At 39.7% G+C, this 26,835-nt stretch overlaps 1 protein-coding gene across 1 annotated transcript in view; it reads left to right on the top strand.

Annotated features, from left to right (window-relative positions):
- Window positions 1-26,835, top strand: part of LOC134612727 (multidrug and toxin extrusion protein 2-like) — a 149,062-nt gene that overhangs the window by 61,615 nt on the left and 60,612 nt on the right. The window contains exons 4-9 of the mRNA XM_063457156.1: window positions 3,133-3,281; window positions 3,987-4,029; window positions 14,215-14,259; window positions 16,992-17,089; window positions 18,737-18,834; window positions 19,642-19,755. Of these exons, the coding sequence (XP_063313226.1) occupies window positions 3,133-3,281; window positions 3,987-4,029; window positions 14,215-14,259; window positions 16,992-17,089; window positions 18,737-18,834; window positions 19,642-19,755 (547 nt within the window). The remainder of the gene's footprint in view (window positions 1-3,132; window positions 3,282-3,986; window positions 4,030-14,214; window positions 14,260-16,991; window positions 17,090-18,736; window positions 18,835-19,641; window positions 19,756-26,835) is intronic.

The following is a 26,835-nucleotide window of genomic DNA, read 5'->3' as shown; positions in this document are numbered from 1 at the left end:
TATGTAAACTTTTGATCAGGGTCATTTGGGTGATTTCTGTTATCACTATGATTTAAAAAGGAGCCACAATATGATAATAAATGGCTTCATATGATCACTATCTTTCAATAAAAGACATTTTTTTTTGCATGATCAGTCACATTTTTTAAAATCAATGCCCAAATTTCACAATCTCTGCCATGGTATGCAAACTTTAAAAGGAAACAAAATATACACAAGGTGTATAGTTGTGTAGGCGCTTCCAACTTAAAATAGACAATAAAAGTAAGTGTGACAGAAAGGTGTAATCCCTTAACACCTAAAGGTAAAGTGAAACAATTAAAATAATTCACACCCACTTAGAAAAATATACAGAGTAAAAAGGATATACCACCTATTGCAGATATAAATATGGTGGTTACATCTGTAAAACAAATGAGACATACATAGTGTTTCCATATAGGTAAAAACAAACAATTGTATCATATGAGGATTGAACTCACAAGGATGGAGCCTCTAAGGCTCTATGTACTTCGCTCTCGGGTGCCTATTCAGGCTTTCGATAATTTTCAGTTGAAGACCCAGACTCCACAAATTCAAGAGTAAATAAGGGTTTATTAATTAATGAAATATTATATTAAATATTAATAATATAGGACAAAAATAGGCAGATATATGTATAAAATACAGCGTGGTATGGTACTGCAATAATGGCCAAAATTAAAAGCAGCAAAGCACCACAGCATATACACAAAATAACAATACCGCCAAATGAAAGTCCCAGTAAAAAGTCCAGTAAAGTGCAAACGCGTTTCAGCCCTAGATAGGGCCTTCCTCAGTGCTAAATTCCTGGAGAACCTTCAGGGCTTAAGTAGCCCCCTTGATAAGTCCAACTGCATCCAGCTGTGCTTCAGAAATGCCGCCGGCCATATCACTTCCGGTTTCGGCAAAAAATATGTGACTTCCGGTTGGATGCGGTCACATGATGTATTTGCGTTCCACCATGCGTTCCACACTCGGGCATGGTGGAATTGACTACAGAAAATGTTCATATTGAAAGAGGGCATTTGCCCAAACAAATAATACAATAATATAGTAAAATAAATAAACAAATTGAGTAAGCTGTGAATAAATAAATCGGAATAGGAATATAAAATACAAAATATTTGTTAATATAGGTACATATAAAACATAATATATAAAATCAGGAGAAAGAAGAAAAATAGAAGAAATGTAACTCAGGGGGATGTGGAAGGGAGAGGAAATGTCCAAGAAGAAAAGATATTATATAAATATAAAAATGTAAATATAATATTATAAAAAATATATTATAAAAAATATTATAAAAAATGGACTAACTCAAAATCTATGTTGAGACCTTTAGGGCACATAGTGTCCAAAGTGAAAATCCATTTACCCTCTAACTTACTAAGTTCTCGGACATTATCCTCTCCTCTCCAATTCATCTGCTTCTTCCCAATAACCATAAAACTTGAGAGAAGTGTCACCATTATGGAATTCAATAAAATGTGCTGACACACTATGTTTAGTGTATCCCCTCCGTATGTAAACATAGTGTGTCAGCACATTTTATTGAATTCCATAATGGTGACACTTCTCTCTTAAGTTTATATGGTTATTTTTTATAATATTATTTTTTATAATATTATATTTACATTTTTATATTTATATAATATCTTTTCTTCTTGGACATTTCCTCTCCCTTCCACATCCCCCTGAGTTACATTTCTTCTATTTTTCTTCTTTCTCCTGATTTTATATATTATGTTTTATATGTACCTATATTAACAAATATTTTGCATTTTATATTCCTATTCCGATTTATTTATTCACAGCTTACTCAATTTGTTTATTTATTTTACTATATTATTGTATTATTTGTTTGGGCAAATGCCCTCTTTCAATATGAACATTTTCTGTAGTCAATTCCACCATGCCCGAGTGTGGAACGCATGTTGGAATGCAAATACATCATGTGACCGCATCCAACCGGAAGTTTTTTGCCGAAACCAGAAGTGATATGGCCGGCGGCATTTCTGAAGCACAGCTGGATGCTGTTGGACTTATCAAGGGGGCTACTTAAGCCCTGAAGGTTCTCTAGGAATTTAGCACTGAGGAAGGCCCTATCTAGGGCTGAAACGCGTTTGCACTTTACTGGACTTTTTACTGGGACTTTCATTTGGCGGTATTGTTATTTTGTGTATATGCTGTGGTGCTTTGCTGCTTTTAATTTTGGCCATTATTGCAGTACCATACCACGCTGTATTTTATACATATATCTGCCTATTTTTGTCCTATATTATTAATATTTTAATATAATATTTCATTAATTAATAAACCCTTATTTACTCTTGAATTTGTGGAGTCTGGGTCTTCAACTGAAAATTATCGAAAGCCTGTATAGGCACCCGAGAGCGAAGTACATAGAGCCTAAGAGGCTCCATCCTTGTGAGTTCAATCCTCATATGATACAAACTTTAAAAGGAGACTGTTCCTATCTTGCCTCTCAGCTAACGTAATGGCTTCATCGATGAATTATTTTAGACAAGTTGTTTGCTCTTTATATTCTGATAATATCTAAACTGTTGATTGTTATTGTTAGTTCTAAAAATTTAGCAAATTCTATCTATGCCATGACAATATATCGCCATGTATACAACTTCACCGCTTGTTAATGCTGATGTGGCATCACAGGCATGTCTGAATTTATTTGCACCACAAAAATAAAGAATTTATTTATATTATATATATATATATTTTTTTATTTTTTTTTAAATGATATTCAATTTATAGCCTTGAATTTTACTCCATTACCACTAGGTGTAACCTATATTTTATTCTGCCAATTTCTCTGTTTATCTGTTTTGGGGTTGCCCAAGTACGTACATCTGTTGCTGCCCCTGAGCCAGCAGTGTATCTGTTCCCATTGTAATCCAATGCCGTTCTCAAAGGCATAGTTGCTTGCAAATACAAAAGTGTATTGTACATGTTAGTCTTAATTTACAGTAAAAATTGTACAGTTATTTTAAAATATGTCAATATGTTGTCTCTTGATTTTAATATAACAAGTTTGTTTGGTTTACTACTTAACCCCCTTTCTCTCTCCCTCTCACTCTTTTATTTTTAATTTAGACATATGGTGGCAAAAATATGAAACGCATTGGGACTATCCTACAAAGAGGCATTTTGATTCTGTTACTATTTTGTTTCCCTTGCTGGGCCATCTTCATTAACACTGAAGGCATTCTACTGCTCTGCAGACAGGATCCAGAAATTGCCAGGTGAACCATGTACCCAGTTTGTACACCTGTCCATTAAATCATCTGTCTATTCCAGGGTGTTGCATAGATACACATATCCTCATCATGTTGTGTTTTACTTACTCAATTCCTGTATTGATTTGTAATACAGTCTTATTCACTGCATAGCTCTGTTTTATTACAGTAGTGTTCTCTTATACACTCATATACAACGCACATTTTTGTTTTCTGCAGCTTTGCTGTTTCATACTTATTTACGCTGCTTACTAATGATAGCTTCATTGTTGTAGTGCTCTGTTATGAACTTGATTATTGATCCTGACATCCCACACAAACAGAACATCATAGTAGTACTGTGCAATAGACTAGAGTCTAATGAAACACTCTAACCTTATAAGTGAATATATTTATTAGTAATGTTAGTTTGGCATTCACTTTTGTTTGACACAGGAAAGTAAGATGGAACCAGTGACTGGAAATGTAGTGGTGTTGGTGCTTAATCCTTGAAAGAGGTCTGAAGATGTGCAGTTCATCATTTATATATATATATATATATATATATATATATATATATATATATATCAGAATTGTATATGTTTGCTTCATGTTTTGTGCAGATAGTTTTAACTTTTCTCCGTTGGATGCATGAGCACACAGCTGAACTGAAATGAACAGAACTTTGATGCAACAATTTAATACATGCACCAACTATATTTTGTTTTCCAGGTTAACACAGCTGTATGTGTATATCTTCATCCCAGCTCTTCCAGTAAGTTTTGTGTGTGTGTGTGTGCGTGTATTTGTGATATAAATAATGGCAGGTAGGGACAAAGGGAGATTTAAAGCCTGTCTTATCGTACCCAATTGTTTTTTATTTATTTATTTTAACTGTTTTAATGTGATGACTGGCTAGCAAGCACTGGCCAGCCCTCAAATAATTAACACTGCCAAGGGTTTTTAACTATATGCTCAATGGCTGATAGCACTGCCAGTGGGCAAATAAAAAAAAATATTGTTTGCTTGCAAGTTTAGCTGATTATAGATGTTTTTGTTGTTTTTGTTTATAAAGAATACTTTTAATTTTCAAAGAAAAACTCGATTCAAAATCGAAAAAAATGCAACAAATTTTGTTGACTGTCTGAGCTTAAATTACAGCAATGTAATGCACCTTCCTTTCATGTCCTTCATTTTTAAGTATAATTAGAAGAGAAAAGGATATGGGCAGATTGTATAAACATCTCTTGTTCAATAAATTAAGGTGAAGTTTTAACATTTTATGATTTGTGCTGATACCGAAGGAAACGTCTAAGCAGAATGATTTCTGCAATAAATGTCTAATGAAAGCATTGGGTGATTGATAACTGCTGGTAGCACGCCTACTAAACTTCTTTCGCTCCAATACAACAAATCTCACGTCACCCACCTGCCCAAACCTTGTTCTTTTTTTTTTTTTTTTTCCAATTTGTATTTTATTGGAGATTGTACAGAAAGTGCACAACTTCACCATTACATGAGAGATGTATTTAAACGATTAATCAATACATCAGAAATGGGTACGAGGCCGCAAACAAAGCATCAGGTAATATAAATCTAAGTGGTAGGGTAAATAGTGGAATATGCTAGATCGCATATCTCTATGTGTTAAGAAAGATCTACTTATTGATATTGCCAAGCTGTCATCACTTTGAGCAAGTGGGATTCAGGTTGGTAACGTTTCTGACATAAGAAAGTCTGGCTAGCCTAGGAAACATTAAAAAGTAAAATAAAATATAAGATGAAAACATACAATTATAAATAATAGCTTTAGTTAGTGGTAGTGACATTAGTGTCAACTGCAGAGGTGTCAGCGGTTGACCGATATTAACATGACCACCGATGGTTTTGCTGCTCAGTTAGCCTGCAGGACTGTTTTAGTTGAATTTTTCAGAAGTGCTCCTATTTTGCTGCTGGGTACTTCACCTTCTGGTACATCATCAGAACCTTGGGTGTGTGAGATAGGCCCAGTTCACGAAGGAGCGTCTCTGGGTTGTCAGTGGAGGACAAGGTTAGTACTACAAGGGAACCTTCAGCACTCCAGCGGTATCAAATGGAGTTTTCTCTCAGTCTTCTGGCTACCGTTCCAGTTGTCTTCTCTCAGCCAGGATGGAGAATGGAAGGTTGTTATATATAGCCACAACACATCCCTCAAAGCTTACAGTCCTCAAAGTCCTGAAACAAGCTACAATGTCAGTTCACACTGCTATCTCTCTGGTGGTGGCTATGATATCTCTAGAGCATCCGCTGGTGCTGCCACCAATTTGCGCATTGAAAAAGTGGATAAAATGAGCAGAGTGTCGGCATCGCACTTAAGGCCCATAGATGTAATGAGCCTCCGAACAAAGGGGAGTAAGTCTTCATTCCCCAACTTTTTCGGGTATGCCTCTCAGGCATATGTTGCAGCTGTTTTATCTGGACTCAAGCAAGGCAACTATTTTATTCAGTTGCCGGACATGTGTGGTGCGTCCTTCTACCTGAGTTTTGATGCCTTGGAGTCGGTAGTCTCTTGACTTCTCCCTCTCCTCCACATCTTGCACTTATCGCTGTAGGACCGCCAACTCTGCTTGGATTTCAGCCAGGTTTTGCTTTCTATACTTGTCTCAGGTCCACCAGCAGCCTCTTGATGTCCCCTTTTTGTGGATGGGGATGTATTATAATCTGATTCAGATCTGTGGTGGACTTTGCCGGATCGAGGCAAGGTAAGGGATTCTCCCTCCTCCTGTGAATCCTCTGGGGTTTTGGTGCCATCTTGGAAGGCTTCAGCAGTACAGACCTCTCAAATAAAAGTTTCTCAAATTGCCTTCGGTGCATTCTGTCATAATAAATCTGCCTGCGGATTGAAGTTGGAGTGCCTGTGAGTTTTTCCCACTTTTCAAGGGACCAAAAGTAATGGAAGCCATGGACCCTGCTGTTCAGGCTACCCACATTCCTCAAGATCCCACACTCGGGACCGAGCGGAGGGAAGAAGTCTGATTACGCCTGGTTCACAAATGACGGCGATGCTTACATCAGGTCAGAGTGACAGGGATTGGATGTAAGCCTTCGTCAGGTCCGTTCACACACAGGTTATATTCTGGGCCACCAGAGGAGCGAGTGAGGCAACGACCTGGACTGCAACCACATCTCAGCAGCATGACCATTTTACCACCAGCCATGACCTATCCCAGAGCGGTATTGGATGACAGGGAACGGAGACTATTGCTGACATACACACCTCAGTCCTGTCAAGAATATTTCAGTTTAGGTTCCTGTTTTCATCTCTCAATATTTATGTTTCTCTACCCTCTGCTAATTTGGTGCTTCCATTTTTGCCTGGCGTCTTATTACCCAACTATCTCATGTCGGGGGCCCTGTGAGTGTACTAACAATCTCTTGCTATTTAGCAGTCCAGCTCTGGACTACTATGATCTAGCTTATCTATACCTACTTGAGCTGGCTCATTTAATCCACTTTACTTTTTAGAAGTGAAAGAAAACAGTAGTATACCAGCTAATCATAAATAATAAATCTGCCAAATTTGAAGGGGTTCCAGGTGAACCTCACTAACACCCAAAGTGATAAAACAAGAAGCAGAAAGTGGAAAACACCTTCAAATAAGCATATAATTGATACAACCTGGAGAATATATCCAGAATATGAATATTCTATATAGGAATATAATGAAATCTGAAATAATAAAAAATATATATCATAGCGTAATACAGTAAAGTATAATAATGGGAATGTGAAGCAAGTATTAAACTCACAAACGAAAATGCAAATCAGGCCTCTCACCCCCCTGGGGTATATGTGATATAGGTCTTGATAGTAGATCCAATTGGAAATTGTCTTTAGAGAGATGGATAAAAAGAGCCATACATGTATAAAAAAGTACAAAAAGTATTTATTGGAAACACTTACAGACATAAAATAGTAGTGGGCATGTCTCCACTCTCAGTGGAACTGGATAGCAGTATGGAAGCTGAAGGCCCAAATCCAATTCAAGTAGTAGAGAACAGGAACAATAAATGGACATCAATAAAAATTACAATAAAAAAAAAATATAATATATATAAAATATATACAGAAAGTCCAATATCCACTATCCAATATTGGACTTTCTGTTTATATTTTATTTTATTGTAATTTTTATTGATGTCCATTTATTGTTCCTGCTCTCTACTACTTGAAGCCTGGATATGTTAAAAGTATAGTGATAGGTACCGGGTTCTCGGTTGTGTGCCGAGAGAGGGAAAAGACATGCGTGGGCCTAACAAGGTAATGCGTAATATTAGGAATGTAGTATGAAAGGTTGTATTCTTTATCCCTCGTATATTAGAAATTAGATGTATGTAATTGCCCAAATGTGGGGCCGAAATTGACGTAAGTAACTGCTCAAATGAGGGGCCGGAATTGCCATAGTGCACGTAGTGGGCCATGTGTAAACGTATGGAGTGAAGGCTTAGTGAGGGCCATGTGTAGAGGTAATTTAGTGGTGTGGTGTGCTGGGTATTTCGTCCAACAGTAGACCGATTATTGGGATGGATTCTTGTGACATTCTGAAAAGAAATCATGATTTGGATAAGTAAGGTGTTGTAGAGGTGGGGATAAGACCTCCGGAGAACTGGCCTGCTAGCTAGTGCCGAGGCGAAGAATTAACATAGGACCAAGTGATAGGTGAGGCCCTGCTATTGCCAAGTGGCGGTGAGAGGCTCTACCTATGATTTGGGCCGAGGGGGTTTTGTGGCCACCAGAATGAGGTGGCAGGATGTTTGCCTCTTGGTGACAGTAAGAGATTCAAAATGTGTGGCCGTGACTTGGGAAGCCCTAACTGTAGCCCAAAGAAGAGCGAGCGAGGTGGCTAGCTATGATTTGGTCGTGGGGCTGAACCTCCGTGTATGAGGTGGGGGTGTAGACCTTGCAAACTGCAGTATTATTTGGGAAAGCTAGGGCCAGCTCCTAACCCTGAAAGCCAGTTCTCTAACCTGACAGGGCTTGTCTCGAGAAAGGAAGTATGTAACGTATGTAGATACTGACCTCGAGTGTTTGTCCTGTATATTTAGACAATGCTCAGGGCGACTTCAATATTATATATATATATATATTGCATTACTTGTGAAAGATACGAAGGCAAAGTGAGGCCTTAGAAGGAACATAATCGTAGTGAGTAAGATTAATGATACCTGATACTGAAACGTCGGGGACCAGGTAGCCTGTTGGTTTGTTGATGGCGTAGTAAATCTGCGACACGGTGCAGGTCTAAGTAATGATATGTAGAAATCATAAACAAATTTAACACTTCAATATAATAGTAACATGGAGGGTGAGGCATCTTAAAACCCGATGTGTTTGAAGTTAGAACCCACTGTGGGAGGGGATAGTAAAAAAGCAAAAAGCAGATCTGATTAGATGCAAAAGAAATCATAGATGTCATTAAAACGTTACCTACCGGCAAATCACCTGGACCGGACGGTCTAACGAACCAGTACTACAGAACGTTCAGCTCAACCCTAGCACCATATTTAGCCGCGACCTTCAACTGTGCAACAGCCACAAAATCACTCCTGAGAGCAATGCTGCTAGCCCACATAGTCACATTACCGAAACCCAACAAACCCATCACAGTTCCACAAAACTTCAGACCCATATCATTACTAAACACTGATGCAAAAGTTTTGCGAAATTGTATGCGAGATTAGGGCAAATCATACCACATATCATACACAACGATCAGGTGGGATTTGTAAAAGGAAGACAGGGGTCCGACAGCACAAGGAAAGTATTAAACCTACTATACAAACTTCTCAAGGCAACATTAACAAAATTTGGGATCCCAAGGGACTTTGTAGCAGTGGTAGAAACACTATACAGCGCACCTGCGGCACAGGTCCTAAACTCAGGCTTCTTATCAGAACCTTTCCAACTGTAAACCTTTGTCACCACTGCTTTACATCTTGGCCTTGGAACCCTTAGCTAGCAAAATCAGAGCCAATACAAATATACATGGCATACAAATAGGGAACACTGAATACAAAGCAGGGCTGTTTGCTGATGACATGATTCTGACACTCACGCAACGACTCATCTCACTACCCAACCTCCTTACCGAAATCAACACATACGGGGAACAATCTTACTACAAACTCAACCTCAATAAAACGCAAGCTATGGGGATGGGAATACCCACTAAAACACTGACACAATTAAAAGAATGTTTTCAGTTTGACTGGAGAGAGGAAAACTATGGCAGGTTATTACAAGAGCTAGGGGACACACTGAAAAGCTGGGAGAACAAATTGCTGTCCTGGATAGGAAGAATCGTGGCCATAAAAATGATGCTACTACCCAAGTACCAATACTTATTACGCACATTACAGATATTCCTCCCGAACACCTACCTAAATAAATTACAACGAATAATCACACGATTTGTATGGGCGAACAAGAAAACCAGGGTAGCCACAAAACTCCTGTGCAAACCAATGAAAGGAGGTCTGGGACTCCCAAATGTACACATGTACTACAGAGCCGCCATCATGTCAGTAGCCCTACAAACGCACAAAACACGAACAGCAGGGGAAAGCCCACAATGGGAGGAAATAGAATCTGCTGAGGGATGCCACAGAGGCATAAAACACCTGTTTTGGGTACCACACAAGTTAAGACCAAAACCTCAAAAAATACTCCGGACAACAGCACTATTGTTGGATGTCTGGGACTCCACAACACGACAACTGGGACACATTAACAAATGGGCACTACAGACAGCGATGCAGAGCCTATCCATAATGAACCCCATATTAAACATTCGCCCGTGGACACAAAATGGTTGCTCATGAGTAGACCAACTATTCTGTGATGAAGGAAGGTCAAGGTGTACTTCACATGTAGAGTTGATGAGGAAAATCCAAAACAGATGGTATATGCTACCGACAAGGTTAGCGCATATCTATCCAAACACATCGAAATTATGCTGGAGGTGTGGGGAAGATGAAGGCAGTATGTACCAAAAATTAAGGGGTACTGGGAGCTGGTGGAGGGGCTTATCAATGGTTCCTTACACACAAAATCGGAGAATGGGCTGCTTTTCATGATCCCAGATACTCTCAACAAAGCACAAAAGACACTCTTGTTTCACATACTGATAGTTGCAAACACACTGATAGCACGGGCTTGGAAGCAAACCACATGCCCTAAACAAAACGAGCTTCTATCTCAGTTCTCTTACTTGAAACGAAACTTACGACAAGCTATACATCCCCAGGCCATATTTTAGAGGCCAGACACAACTGGGAACTGTTTACAATAGAGAGGGAACAAATAGAGCCTGCATCCTAATACAAAAGAACAAAATGCATAAGAGCAAGGCCATACAAAAGGGGAACATGACCGCCGTTACAGGTGTGGTACCATAACCGCTAAGAAGGCTCTGCGTAGCCAAAAGTGTTGAAATTCTGCTTGTATATAACATGTTGCTTGTATATAGCATGTTGATGTGAACACCAGATGTTGAGATACCAGTGGTTGAACTTGCCCTATTGTAAACTGTTTAAGATAACATGTTATATAATACATGAATCATACAAAGTTTCCACGAACCTAAAAGCATTTTCCCCCCTATTTTCTTTCTGTATCCCTGTTTTATGTTTTATATTTTCTGAGAAAAAATTCAACAAAGCATAAATGGAAAAAAATAATAATATTTAGCTATGAAACATAACTTAATATGAAAAAAAGGGAAAAAGTAAGATTTTTTTTATTTCTTTAGTTCTACATGACATTTTAACTGTCAATGTAATAATACTTGTAGCGGAGCGGCAATATTAAATCCCACGATCTCCGCTGGTATAGAAAATAATCCAAAGTAAAGCGCTGGAAAAGCAGGCAATATCCCAAATCCCCCAGTAACCAGACGAAACACAGTTCTGGGAGTCAACTGAGGTTTTATTCCACAGGTTACAGTACTTATGCAGTTCCCTATGCAAGGGTTTCCTTAGTCACATTTCCGGGGTATTACCCATTACCGAACGGCCGGAGCTCCCGAATGGCCTGGAAGTCCAACGGTGTTCGTGCAGTCGAGTAGCCGATTTTAGTTCCAGGCGCTCAACGACCAAACACCGCTGGGCTAACAAAGGATCCAAGATGGCCGACAGCCGCATGGTCAGTATCCGAACGACGGCCACCCAGGATATCAATTAACTGCCAAATGCTACACTGTTGCAATCGGCTAATGGGGGCCACACGACCCTCTGTGTGTGGGCTCCCGTTCGGTACTTTATTCGTTTCACGAACAGGAGGTAAAGTCTCTGTTCGTGAAATGAACATGTGAATGCTAACGGCTTTTGGCTGTTAGCATACGAATGCTCCATAGCACAACATACAGGCATACAGTTAACCATAGAATTCCAGCGGCTTTTCACAGATAACTTTTAAAGGTACAGCAATTGAATCTAAAGTGGCTAGGTTTGCCACAATACTGTTTGCTTTTACTGCAATAATACACACATATTTGTATTCAGCAAAGTCTCACGTGTAAAACAGTACCCCCTATGTACAGGTTTTATGGTGTTTTGGGAAGTTACAGGATCAAAGATAGCACGTTACATTTGAAATTGAAATTCGCCAGATTGGTTACGTTGCCTTTGAGACTGTATAGTAGCCCAGGAAATACATTTACACCCATAATGGCATACCATTTGCAATAGTAGACAACCCAAGGTATTGCAAATGGGGAATGTCCAGTCTTTTTTAGTAGCCATTTGGTCACAAACACTGGCCAAAGTTAGCGTTAATATTTGAGGTGTGTGAGAAATGCAAAAAACGCAAATTTTGGCCAGTGTTTGTGACTAAGTGGCTACTAAAAAAGACTGGGCATACCCCATTTGCAATACCTTGGGTTGTCTACTATTGCAAATGGTATGCCATCATAGGGGTAATTTTCATTCTTGGGCTACCATAGGGTCTCAAAGGCAACGTAATCAATCTGGCGAATTTTAATGTGAAAAAAATGAAACAAACACAAGCCTTATATTTGACACTGTAACTTTTAAAAACACCATAAAACCTGTACATGAGGGGTACTGTTGTACTCGGAAGACTTCGCTGAACACAAATATTTGTGTTTCAAAACAGTAAAAAGTATCACAGCAATAATATCGTCCGTGTAAGTGCTGTTTGTGTGTGAAAAATGCAAAAACTTCACTTTTACTGGCGATATCATCATTGTAATACATTTTACTGTTTTGAAACACTAATATTTATGTTCAGCGAAGTCTCCAGAGTAAAACAGTACCCCCCATGTACAGGTTTTATGTTGTCTTGGAAAGTTAAAGGGTTAAATATAGTGCTAGCAGATTAAATTCCCTATACTTTCGGCATGGGTTGTCAGGCAGGTCCCGCTAATTGTAATTAATTAAAATACCTAATTATGTAAAAATATAAATAAATATATATGTAGAATTTATATATATATATATATATATATATATATATATATATATATATTTATATATATTTTGTAAAATATTTTATTTATATATAGTTATATATATTATACATATATATATTAATATCACAATACAGTTAGAATGAAATAACACACATCTATATATTTTTTTATTATTTAATTATTTATTTTATTTTATTTTTTAACGTATTTACATTTTTTTATATTATATATAAATATATATACAAACAACAATTATATATATATATATACATATATATATATATATATATATATATAAAATCAGTATCAGTCTACGTGTAATTTGATATTAATGTATAATATATATATATATATATATATATATATATATATATATATATATATATATATAATCGAAGTATATAGTATATGAGCTAACCCGGCCATGTGATTGTGAGGTCCTCGCAAGGACCTCACTCTCACATGGCCGGGGGGGCAGAGGAGGCAGGATCCGCTGCGGGGGACTCCCTGGGATCCCAGGTGAGTCTCCCTAACCGCGATCGCCGGCGTGGAATCGCCGGCGACTGGGTAAGTAAAAAAAACGGAAGGCATACTATTATGCCCTGCGGCATTTAGAGCTGCTTAGAATAGGGCGTAATAGTATGACCTCCGGTTTTAAGGGGTTAAAAATAGGATTCTTCCAGGGACCTACTTGAAGTGTCCATCTTGTGCTCCCAGTCATGGTGACTACCATCACAATCATTATAAAATGTTTATTTTATTTTTTAGAGAGATATAATAATATAATTATGGCAAGATGACAACTCTGAATTTGCATAGCAAAAATGACTTATTAGGCTACGCACGATTGTAGCCACTTTTGTATTGCAGCACACTAACAGTTGCCTTTTTGCTAATTGGCCGGGGCCTGCCTCCTTGCCAATTTCAGCCTATCCAATGATTTTCTTAAGGGATTGGCTGAAATAATAAATTATGATGTCATCAAGGAGGCGGATAGGGGCAGGGCCAGCGCTGGTAATAAGGTACGTTTTATAACCTTTTAAGGGGGCTAAGGGTAGGGGGGGGCAATTGGTTTTAACACTATAGGGTCAGGAATACATGCTTGTATTCCCGACCCTATAGTGTTCCTTTAACATATTATCAAAGGAAAGATTACCTAACGTGACTAAAAGGACAGACCTACAGGGATCTATAGACTAAAGATAACTTGGCCAATGGCATAAGGATTGTTTTCTTCAAAAGGTGGCCTGGTGAGTATACAAAACAAATACCTGGCCCGATGTGCAAGACCAGAAAAAGACTAGCTAAGGATAAGTCATGTTAATTTTTATTTCAAGTGTATCAATGACCTTACTGTTACAAGATGGTGTTACCTATCAGTGAAGACTGCCCACCAAAAGGTATATTTTGATTATCTTCTAGCTTTAGAAGCAAAGTGTGTTCCTTGTTATTTAAGTTATATTCATCTCCTATATATGATTGTTATTGCAGGCTGTCTTCCTTTTTCAGTTAGAAATGCGATATTTACAAAATCAGGTAAGCATCCATAAATTCATGTTTATAATGGTAATACATTTTCGAATTATATATTTGTCATTGATAGTACTCGAGCATCTTACTACAAATAAAGTCTGTATGCCAATTAGAATTATTATATAGAATTGTTGCTAAGGAAATAGGAAATATATCATTATTATTATTATTATTATTATTATTAATATTGGCATTGATTTAGTACCAACATTTTCTGCAAAGTTTTACAATTATAGAATGAAGATATTTGACAAGTAATTTACATGCAGAATATAACAGAAAAAATAGGTGAACAAGCTGACAATCAAAAAAAAATACATTCATGTTCCCTGTCTATTGTTAACCCCACTGAATATACACAAAGCTATATTCATAATGGACTTTGTCTGTCGTCGTCCCAAAAAAACGCCCACATCCCACAATCTCAAAAGCGACACATGTTGACATTCAGATGCAATTCGATGTGAATCAAATGTAGATAATTGAGCTGTGTTTGTTTATCTGTAATCTAAGTCAATGCCACTGAGGAACATGTGCAATTTCTGTTATTAATGATTCAAATAGGGTGAATACATATTTTGTTTACATTTTTTATTAGCTCCACTAATAAACAATGATACCATTTTGGACACAATGCATAGATTCTACTGGTGTTTTACCTTTGTCTTCTGTGAAGACATCAGGACTCCCTTTCTAGCTTTCACTGACCCTGCCACAATGTTTCCCTTGCCCAGTCACAGACATCCTCCAGATTCATACAACTTGTCTATTCCAAATGTTTTTTGTATTCCAGTCCTTGTGCATATCCTTGTGCTTATCAATCTTTACCCAATTTCATTCAGTACATTTTGTCTGTGAGTGTGTTTCCCATTCCCATGAACCATTCTTAGGCCTGTGTTATGTGAGATGGAACCAAGTTAGTTTTAGTTAAAATATCTCCAGCTCCGCCTCCTATTGGAAAAGTGTACTACTAATTATGAATTAGGAAGTCTGGTATTTGACATTCTTATTGGTCCTGCAGTGCTGAGAGGCATTTTGCCATAGCACATTTGCCAGTATCCATGACATCCTTATAGGTAGTGTTACCACTCTTGGGTCTCTTCCCGAGCCTGTTACCACTTCTAAGTCTTCCTTCTTCGTCTTATACACTCATCCACATTCATTAATTTTCCTTTACTAATTCCTTTCATATAATTCTACCATTTCTTACTCACTTTATTCACTATCCATTGTTTTGTCTATTTTTTTTGCCTATTCTCCTTTCTCACCAGTTATTTCCTCATCCCAATACGCTCATCTATGTTTCTAGATTATTTTTCTCTGCCCTCTTCCTTTTCAGTATGTTAACTATTATATAGAAACTCTTAAACTGTATAAACCATCCTCCTCGTGCATATGTTTTCAAACTTCACTGTTTAGTACTTTACCTTTTGACACCACTTTTTTCTGCACCTTTTTCCTCCGTTTCCCCTTTCAATTTTACATTCTCTTGAAAACTAAACAAAAAGCAGAACAAAATAAAAATGTAAACCACTGCTTGCCCTATATTTCCTGGCAGCTGACGATGAAGGTGGGTGATCATCATTCTGTAATGATCTTACCTTGAGAATGGAGTCAACACGCAGAGTTAAGGCACCCTTTGCAATTTTACACAAGCCAAGGGGACTCAAGGTAAAAATCCCCAAGGCTGTGAAACAGTGCACTGGGGCTGATAATAAACAGTGCTTCCAGGAACAAGGTACAGGCAAGGAAAAGCCAAAAGCGAGTCAGGGACAGAATCAATGGTCAGGACAGGCGGCAATCAGGATAAATGAAGGACGAGCAGAGGATCAAGAACCAAGAGTCAGATTAACAGCAGAAACACCAAACAGGAACAAAACGATCTGACATCGAGACACCAGGCAGGCAGGGTTTAAATAGGGAAACATCAGCCACTTATGCTTATTATATTTTTTTTTAAAATCACCATTGATATGGTCATTGAAATAAGCAATAAAGAATAAATATTATTTTGTCTTTAACCCCTTAAGGACACATGACATGTGTGACACGTCATGATTCCCTTTTATTCCAGAAGTTTGGTCCTTAAGGGGTTAAAGGATCACTAAAGGGTCAGGAACACAAACATGTATTCCTGACCCTATAGTGTTAAAACCACCGTCTAGCCCCCTGGGCCCCTCATGCCTCCATAAATATAGCAAAATCTTACTGTATTCAAGCCAGAAGCTGTAAATCTGCATGCCGTTTGCCTAAAAAAAAAAAAAAGCAGGCTGCTGACATCATCAGAAGTGGTAGCCTGATCCAATCACAATGCTTCCCCATAGGATTGGCTGAGACTGACAAAGAGGCAGATCAGGGGCAGAGCCAGCATGATTCAAACACAGCCCTGGCCAATCAGCATCTCCTCATAGAGAATATGAGGAAAGTTCAGTGTCTGCATGCAGAGGGAGGAGATACTGAATGTTTGGATGCATTTTAGGCAGCCATGACCCAGGAAGGATCTCTAACAGCCATCTGAGGAGTGACCAGTGAAGTTATCACTAGGCTGTAATGTAAACACTGCATTTTCTCTGAGTTACGAAAAGGTAATGATTCTTCTCACCAGAACAAATTCATTAAGCTGTAGTTGTTCTGGTGACTAAAGTGTCACTTTAAAACCAAGAATAGCCTTTACAATGTTATCTCATTTGCCATTAATTATGTTTTAGTGTGTTATTTTTTCTTTTTCACTCTAGGGTATAATATGGCCTCAGGTTTATACTGGTATATGCGTCAACATACTTAATGCCATTATAAATGCCATATTGTTGTATGGCCTAAATTTGGGAATTCAGTAAGTAATGTTATATTTAAATATATTTTAAGGTTGTATGTGTCAATATGTGTCTTATTCATATTATTAATTATTAGACCATTCTTTTTTTTTTTATCTGTTTCCGTGTAGACCTGTTGTCACACACTTTTGGATGTCTGCACCAATGCAACCACATCGTGCAAAATATAGTGTTTTATGTTCTGCTACTCTAAGACAACTGCATGGACAAATTTTGTGTTTTGACAATACAATTACAACTTCTTGATATACTTATATTGTATATTACTTGACGATTGGATATATTACCCCTTTTTATATTTTTATGTTGGTTACTTTACCTTGTTTTTACTATTCTATTTGAAGTATGAAATCATAATCAGACACACTTGATAATGTACGTTGACTGTCTTGTAACACTTTTTGTGCAAAACAGCACTCTTACATAGTCAATACACACATCATTAGCACAAAAAAAGCTATGAGTCCATAGAACACCTGTTATTTTGCACTAACAAAAAGAAGGCACCTTGAAATAAATGAATATGGTGATCATGATTATCCCTATAAGTGCATCTGGTGGTCATGATTATCCCCATATACGTGCAGAAAGCACCATGTCCATTCCAACTCTTCACTCTTCACAAGTGAGTATTTCATAACTAAATAGTTCAGCAGATTGTAGCTTGTCAAATTCACCTGTCAATTGGTCCTTCCGCATCCTTTGAGCAGTGGTTCGAGTATATTAATGGAACAATATACGTTGGTCCTCTTATTTCCCCACATGTGACTGATGTCAAACCTCCCACCAACCCATGTAGTAGCTGTGCCTCTCCTTTGCATTCGGCCGATATATAACACTCGCACGTTGCTCCTTTTCTTTCATTCAACGTTAAATGTTTTCATGCTGAATGCCCGCACACCGCTAATCATAAAAAATCATAACCTTGTCAGGGGATGCCCAGTCCCCCAGTATGGAGGATTATCCCCTCAAAGCTTCCCTACTTTGCCCACCCATGCCTAGTCTAGATGGCAATGCTGACAAAATAACATTAATAATCTATTATTCTATGGAAGGGCATACTATCTTATTACTTTATAATGACTTATTGAGATGTTAATACATTATTAAACTCCAACCCATGAACATCCAGTGTAGAATAGGGGAAGACTTGTTTCTCCCACTCATACTTTGGGGCCACACTGATAATTATAGTGGTGAAAGGTGGCAATAGTGTGATGGGCTCTCCTGGTTAACCAGGATCTGGGGAGTACATTTTTATTGACTATAGGACTTACTTAGCCTCACTATGGACTAAGTGTTAATTTATAAACTTCCCTTATCACAGAGTGTATTTCATATTCAAGTTCCTGCTTTGTTAATTCCCTGCTAGAGCCTGCAAAAGCTTCCTGTGTGTAATTATATTCAGTTAATAAATCCTTAGTTTAATGATTGTGGATTATTTCCTATATCCCACCCTTAAGTAAGAGTATATGGTTAACAAAACAGACTCTAGTATGAACAGATGAATGATGGAGGGCAAGAATGGAAAATAGTAGATTCCTAGCTGTGAAAGCATCATTGAAGTTGTGGTTCAACAGCTGGTGTGAATTAGTTCAGTACCATTTTTAATGAATTAATTATTTTTTATTTTTTTTGTCCTTCAGGGGCTCAGCATGGGCAAATACATTTTCTCAAATTTTGATGGCCATTCTGCTTTACTTGTATATCTATTTGAAAAAGTTGCATGTGAAAACATGGGGAGGTAAGAAAATATCATTTTATATGTGTGCCATGTCTAGGGTTAAAAAATGGGCTTCTGAGAAAAATATTGCAATTTTATGGTAGTTGGTACCCAACAATCAAAAAAGTGACACTTCCAGGACATATGATCAAGTATAAAACATAACATTTATTATTTTATGTTAAAGGTAATTACATAATGCATAGACCAGAACACTTTCATGTAAAAATGCACACACATATTACACTATATTGTGTGGTTTCTTAAGGAGTATTTATCCTCAATAGCAGTGCAGTTAAGCATTATAGAAAAGTGTGGTCAGAGACATGAAAAGTGCCCCCAATCTCACACTTGATACTCCAGTACCCTGGGGGTTAATGGGTGGGTTTCCTAGCAGTAAGGATATTGCATATTTAAAGATTTATCTACACCTGTTTAGAATATAATTAAGTGCTGATACAAACATGAAACATGGAAGGTGAAATAAAACTATGTTTATACTTTATGGGCTATTGTAATTGTTGGACATTGGTATGAAAGTTTTTTTTTTGTTTTAAGCATTATGTAATTACCTTTTAAATGAAGTCATAAATGTTATGTTTTATACCTGATCATATGTCCTGGAAGTGATTTTTCTTGCTGTTTTGAACACATGCCACTAAAGATTGTACCACGGGATTTAACCAGAGTGAGCACACCTTTCTATTGTGAATTTATTTATTCTTTAATTCTAATTGGTATTTACCCTTACCTATATAATTATCAACAGCATCTCTGAACAGGGAAACATTTTTGTCTCGTCATCTATTTCTATTTCTTTCTTTCCAGGTTGGTCCAAAGATTGCCTCCAAGAATGGGGTCTTTTTATGAATTTGGCCATTCCCAGCATGCTAATGGTGTGTATAGAATGGTGGAGCTTTGAAATTGGCACTTTCTTGGCAGGTTAGTTTCCAGACTATGTTTTTTGAATATGAAAAACCCACCATAGATTTAAATTGATGTGAAATTAGGGATTATTCTAGCTTCCCTGACCAAATAATCTAATTTTTTATTAAAGACAGGAGGCGAATATTTGTTTTAACCTTCTTTCCTGAAACCTCCCAGCTGCAAAGACACAGTTAACATAAATTAGTCAAAATTCAACAAATCAAAATACATATAACAGAATAAAGGGCTGTGAATTCCTCCCCATTCCTCTTTCTTGATGCAGCCAACAGTTAAATCCATACAGGAACAAAAAACTAGTTGTTCTATACAGGGCCGGCCTTAGGTGTTCAGGCGCCCTGTGCGAGCCAATTTTGTGCCCCCCCCCCCCCCCGCCATCTTTGTTTGACCCCCTCTAGACAATTTCAGGCACATTCACAATCTGTCGCCTGCACCCTCTTCAACAAATCCCTGCCCCACTTTATCGCCAGTCCCCTGCCCACTGTTTATCACCAGCCCCCTTCCCCTTATATCACTAGCCCCCTGCCCCCTTTATCACTAGCCCCCTGCCCCCTTTATCACTAGACACCTGCTCACTTCAATTAAACGCAATCGTTTTATATCTATCTATCTATCTATATATCTATATATCTATATATATCTATATATATAAAGCAATAAGGACAAGCACTTACATTAAAGGCTGCTGCTCCCTGGATCCAGCTGTCAGTTTTTCCTACTCTGCCTGACGTTGCGAGTGAAGAGCACCTGCCGCCCTGACACCCACTGAGCGGATCCTTCAGACGTCGGGCCCCCACGCTTCTCCTGCATTCCAATTCGGGACGGTTTGTCAGTGACTGACTGCGAGCTGTGTTGGCCACCTGGCCACACTGCTCACACACCCCAAAGGCCAGCCCTGGTTACAGTCACACAAAAAGGCAGACAGTCAGGCACAGTTACAATCAGGTACAGTCTCACACACACAGTCATACACAGAGTACAGTCTCTCACACACACACACACAGGCAGACAGTCAGACACTGCTACAGACAGTCACACAAAGAGTACAGTCTCACACACACAGGCAGACAGTCACACACCGAGTACAGTCTCACACACACACACGCAGACAGTCACACACTGTTACAGACACTCATGCACAGAGTACAGTCTCACACACAGACAGGAAGTCAGCCACACACAGACAGTCAATCAGCCACACAAAGAGTACAGTCTCTCACACACACACGAAGACACTCACACACAGAGTACAGTCTCACACACACACACACACACATAAGGCAGACAGTCAGACACTGCTACAGACAGTCACACACAGAGTACAGTCACATACACACACACAGAGACAGTCACACACAGAGTACAGTCTCTCTCACACACACACACACACACACACACAAACAGGCATACAGACAGACACTACTACAGACAGTCACACACAGAGTACAGTCTCTCTCTCACACATACACACACACAGGCATACAGACAGACACTACTACAGACAGTCACACACAGAGTACAGTCACACACACACACACACACACACAGAGTACAGTCTCTCTCACACACACACACAGGCATACAGACAGACACTCGCACACAGAGTACAGTCTCTCACACACACACACACAGACACTGTTACAGTCACACACACAGAGTACAGCTTCACACACACACACACACACACACGCACTACAGTCACATAGACAGCTACCTGGAAGGGAGGAGTGTAAGCAGGGATTATTTTCTCTGCAGCAAGTACTTGGAGCTCCAGTTAGCTGCAAGCTCCGCCCCGGCTGCTTTTTAGCCCCGCCTCCTCCATGCGGTAAGCTCCGCCCCCACCGTCCGGTAAGCCCCGTCCCTTTACTTTCATAGTCACCGGTGGGAAATTATGAACTCTTCAACCGGGGACTTGCTTCAGATCCCCCTGCACTCACCCAGCCATGTGCGAGCTGTGCCGACCACTTGGCGCCCCGTACTCCATGGCCCCCTGTGCGGCCGCATAGCTCGCACACCCCAAAGGCCGGCCCTGGTTCTATATAATTAATTCTATATAATTGTAGACACAAAAGGATTCATCAGGACTTCTGAGGAATCCTTTTGTGGTAAGAGTAACTTTGTCTGGGATGATTTCACATCATGAAATGTATGATGCCAGTGAAGAGGCTGGATTCCGGGTCCTGTAGGAAAGGTCCGAACACTGCAGAGAGGGAAGGGAGCCACAGCCGCCGGAGCAGTGTGGCTCTCTAAAATGACTTTGTTCAACAAAGGAAAACTAAGGGGCCTAGAAAAGACCTTTTGAATGGGGAAACTGACAAGGGGCACCAAAACGGGTACCCCCAGAGCATGAAAGCGATTGTGACAATGTTCGGGCAGATGGCTAGTACTACAGCAAACAGCACATGAGGTGCAGCAAATGACACACCAAATACTAAACGAGAACAAAACACAGATACGTGTTATGTGACTGTGAAAAATAATGGACAGTAACTGGGGCAGACTCAACTGGGAGACAAGCAGAAAAGAAAGAGGAGTATGGAGGAGTTTCAAAGCTATGTTGTATTTATTGAGACTGGTTTGCATTTTTACTCATTTATGTTAACTGTTTCTTTGAGGAGGTTTCAGTAAAGAAGGTTAAAGCAGGTATGAAGCTTCCAGTCTTGCCATAAAATAATTTTTCATTATACAGTAGACATTTCTGTACATACATTTTTCATAGTTTCACTCTAAATCCCCAAATGACATTTAATCATAACCTTCTTACCATGTGACTGTTAAACCTTTTAATGTGCTGTTAGTGTACAGAAATAGAGAAGTGAAGTTCCATGCAGACATCCAACAGATCCAGAAGATGAGTGTGCCTATAATGATATCCATGAAGTATGAAACATATTAGATGTTTGCATTTTTGGCCTTTATTAAAGAGTATGCTGTGCATTTATAAAACTGTTTGTTTTATAGCACATCAATGGTGGTTGGTGAAGTTTAAAGAAGGTGGGGATCTTTTTTTGCCCCTAACCACTTAACCTCTGGTTAAAATAGATGCAATGTCGTGCTCAAAACCAGCTTCATCTAGACTCATCAATAAAGGAAAGAATGAAAACTGCAGATATAATCATGACAGACACATGTTTTCTTTCTATCACATGCTACAAAAGTAGTCCTTATTATGATAGTAGGGTTGTGTTTTTTTGTTTTGTTTTTGAAATTTACAAGTGTGTGTGTGTGTGTGTGTGTGTGTGTGTGTGTGTGTGTGTATATGTATGTACAGTGAGGGAAATAAGTATGTGATCCTCTGCTGATTTTGAATGTTTTCCCACTGACAAAGAAATGATCGGTCTATAATGTTAATGGTACGGTAGTTGTATTTTAACAATGAGAGACAGAATAACAAAACCAAAAAAATCAGGAAAAATACATGTTAAAAAAGTTATACATTGATTTGCATGTCAATGAATGAAATAAGTATTTGATCCCCTATCAATCAGCAAGATTTCTGTCTTCCAGGTATCTTTTATACAGGTAACAAGCTGAGATTGGGAGCCCTCTCTTAAAGGGAATGCTCCTAATCTCAGCTCGTTACCTGTATGACAGTCACCTGTCCACGTAAGCAATCATCAATTAGATTCCAAACTCTCCACCATGGCCAAAACAAGAGCTGTCCAAGGATGTCAGGGACAAGATTGTAGACCTACACAAGGCTGGAATGGTCTACAAGACTATTGTAATACTCTCTGAGAAATTTTATATTAAAGGACCACTATAGGCACCCAGACCACTTCAGCTGAATGAAGTGGTCTGGGTGCCAGGTCCATCTAGGGTTAACTCTGCAGCTGTAAACATAGCAGTTTCAGAGAAACTGCTAAGTTTACATATGGGTTAATCCAGCCTCTAGTGGCTGTCTCATTGACAGCCACTAGAGGCGCTTCCGTGATTCTCACTGTGATTTTCACAGTGAGAAGACGCCAGCGTCCATAGGAAATGAGAATGCTTTCCTATGGTCTGACTGAATGCGCGTGCGACTCTTGCCGCGCATGCGCATTCAGCCGATGACGTCGGAAGGAGGAGGAGAGTCCCCAGCGCCGAGAGAGCCCGGCACTGGAGAAAGGTAAGTGTTTAACCCCTTCCACCCCCTAGAGCCTGGCGGGAGGGGGGCCATGAGGGTGGGGGGACCTATTAACACTATAGTGCCAGGAAAATGAGTTTGTTTTCCTGGCACTATAGTGGTCCTTTAATAAATAGATTTGACACTGTCACTTTAAGAAAAGATCATTTATTTAAATAAAGTAATTTCACTTTGGCAGACTTCTGCAACAATAACGTTGTGAAATAATAATGTATAAAAGATAACTTGTTTCAATTTGTTTCACTAGACAATTACTTTGTAATATAAGTAAATAAGAAAACGTAATCAGCAATATAGTCCATACACTTTCAATAAGGCAAATGACAGATCAGGTGATTCCTGTTGCATAGAAGGAGCACAATCCTTTTAACAGTGGCAATTGAGATTAACTTGATCCTGCATTCGAAATGGTTATAGTCACCAGTAACAATGTATAGCATAGATGGCATTTGGCAAATGAAAGTTCTTAATAAGAAACAAATTAAATCCCAAAGGGCAGACTTAGTATCCCTTGTTTCCTAAGTAACTGGAGGTAAGAACCGATAATATATCCCAGGCTGGGAGAACTTATCTTGCTTCATGTGTGATCAGGGCCGTCTTTAAAGCATTTGCTTGGGCCCCCTGGTATCCTCTCCCCAGGTGTGCAATCACGTCCTCCACCCCAACGCAGTGGCAGACCTAATGTAGATTTTTTTGAGCCGCCCTATCGCACAGGTGATTAAAAGGTAGTTCCCCATCTGTCGTGCAACTCCAGCAATGCATTGACAGCTGGGGCTCTACCATTTACCCATGTTTGAAGGTTTGTATTTAGCACTAAGCTGTTTTTATGTGTTTGAATGTAAACAGGTTTTTGTATGGAATATGTTTGTATGTGGTGTTGGCGTACTTGCATGCATGTATTTATGTGTAGTGTTGGTTTTTGAATGCAGGGGTGTGTTTACATATAATTTGGTGTGTAACAGATGTGTGTTTGTACGTAGTGTTGGAGTTTGAATGCAGGGGTGTATTTGTATGTAGTGTTAGTGTGTGAATGCTGAGATGTATGCACATATACACACACACATATATATATATACACACACACACTGAAACACATGCAGACACACAGATATACACACTGGCACACATGTAGATATACAGACACATATACACACATGCAGATGCACAGACACACACAGATACACCTAAACACACAGCATACAGATACACACTGCTACACATACAGACACACAGATATACTTACACATATAGACAGACAAACTGACACATACATACTGACCTATGGACACCGACACATACACTGGCAGACATGCTAACACACACACTGACACATACTGACATACATTCACAGACACACACACAGACCTACTGACAGACACACAGACATACTGGCACACACAGACACACACACAGACAGACATAGTGGCACACATACACACACATACTGATACCCAGGCAGACATACTGGCAAACTGACACACAGACATACTGGCACACACACATACAGACCTACTGACAGACACACACACAGACCTAGTGACAGACACACAGACAAACTGACACACATACACATACCTACTGACACACACACACAGACCTATTGACAGACACAAACACAGACCTACTGACATACACAAACACAGACCTAGTGACAGACACAAACACAGACCTAGTGACAGACACAAACACAGACCTAGTGACAGACACAAACACAGACCTAGTGACAGACACACACACACACACACACAGAGACCTACTGACAGAAACACAGACATACTGGCACACACAGACACACACACAGACAGACATAGTGGCACACACACACACAGACATACTGATACCCAGGCAGGCATACTGGCACACTGACACACAGACATACTGGCACACACACAGACAGACCTACTGACAGACACAAACACAGACCTAGTGACAGACACACACACACACACAGAGACCTACTGACAGACATGCATACATACTGGCACACACAGACACACACACAGACAGACATAGTGGCACACACACACAGACATACTGATACCCAGGCAGACATACTGGCACACTGACACACAGACATACTGGCACACACACAGACAGACCTACTGACAGACACACAGACCTAGTGACAAGCACACAGACAAACTGACACACATACACATACCTACTGACACACACACACACAGACCTAGTGACAGACACAAACACAGACCTAGTGACAGACACACACACACAAAGACCTAGTGACAGACACAAACACAGACCTAGTGACAGGCACACACACACACACACACACACACACAGACCTACTGACAGACATAAACATAGACCTAGTGACAGCCACACACACACACTGACTGACTGACACACACACACACAGACTGACACACACACAGACTGACACACACTGACACACACATGGGCAAACTGTAAAGCCCCCCTCCAGTTTCCTACCTTCCCTGAGGTTCAGTGTGCTGCCTTGGGTGGTTGGAAGTTAAGGAATGGCTCTCTTCACTCAGCCCCCCTCCTCGCTGCCTCCTGGCTCAGCTTCCCTCCCGCGCGGCTCATCATCTCTGAGGGAGGAAGTGACTCCCGGACGTCACTTCCTCCCAGGCTGCCATAAAGCAGGAGGCCCGGTCATGCTGTTAAAGGGCCACAGCATCCGACCGGGCCCCTGCTGAAAAGTGCTGACCGGGTGGCCCTAAGTGTATTGGCCATCCGGTGAGCACCCTTAGAGTATGGGCCCTGGTGCAGCCGCAATACAAGCACCGCGGGCCCATGGGTGGGGAGGGAATTTTTCTTTTGCAGGCTATGGGCGGCGGGGCCACAGGGCAGCTGCTTTGGGCCCCCCAGGAGTAACTGGGCCCGGGGCAGCTTCCCCGTTTGCCCCGTGTTAAAGACGGCCCTGTGTGTGATGAGCATTATATTCCTTTCCAGGGGAATGCAGATTACGG

This window comes from Pelobates fuscus, chromosome 1, assembly GCF_036172605.1.
Source record: "Pelobates fuscus isolate aPelFus1 chromosome 1, aPelFus1.pri, whole genome shotgun sequence".
Lineage (NCBI taxonomy): Eukaryota > Metazoa > Chordata > Amphibia > Anura > Pelobatidae > Pelobates > Pelobates fuscus.
Note: the sequence above shows the minus strand (reverse complement) of the source record. Positions and strands in the feature narration are given on the sequence as shown.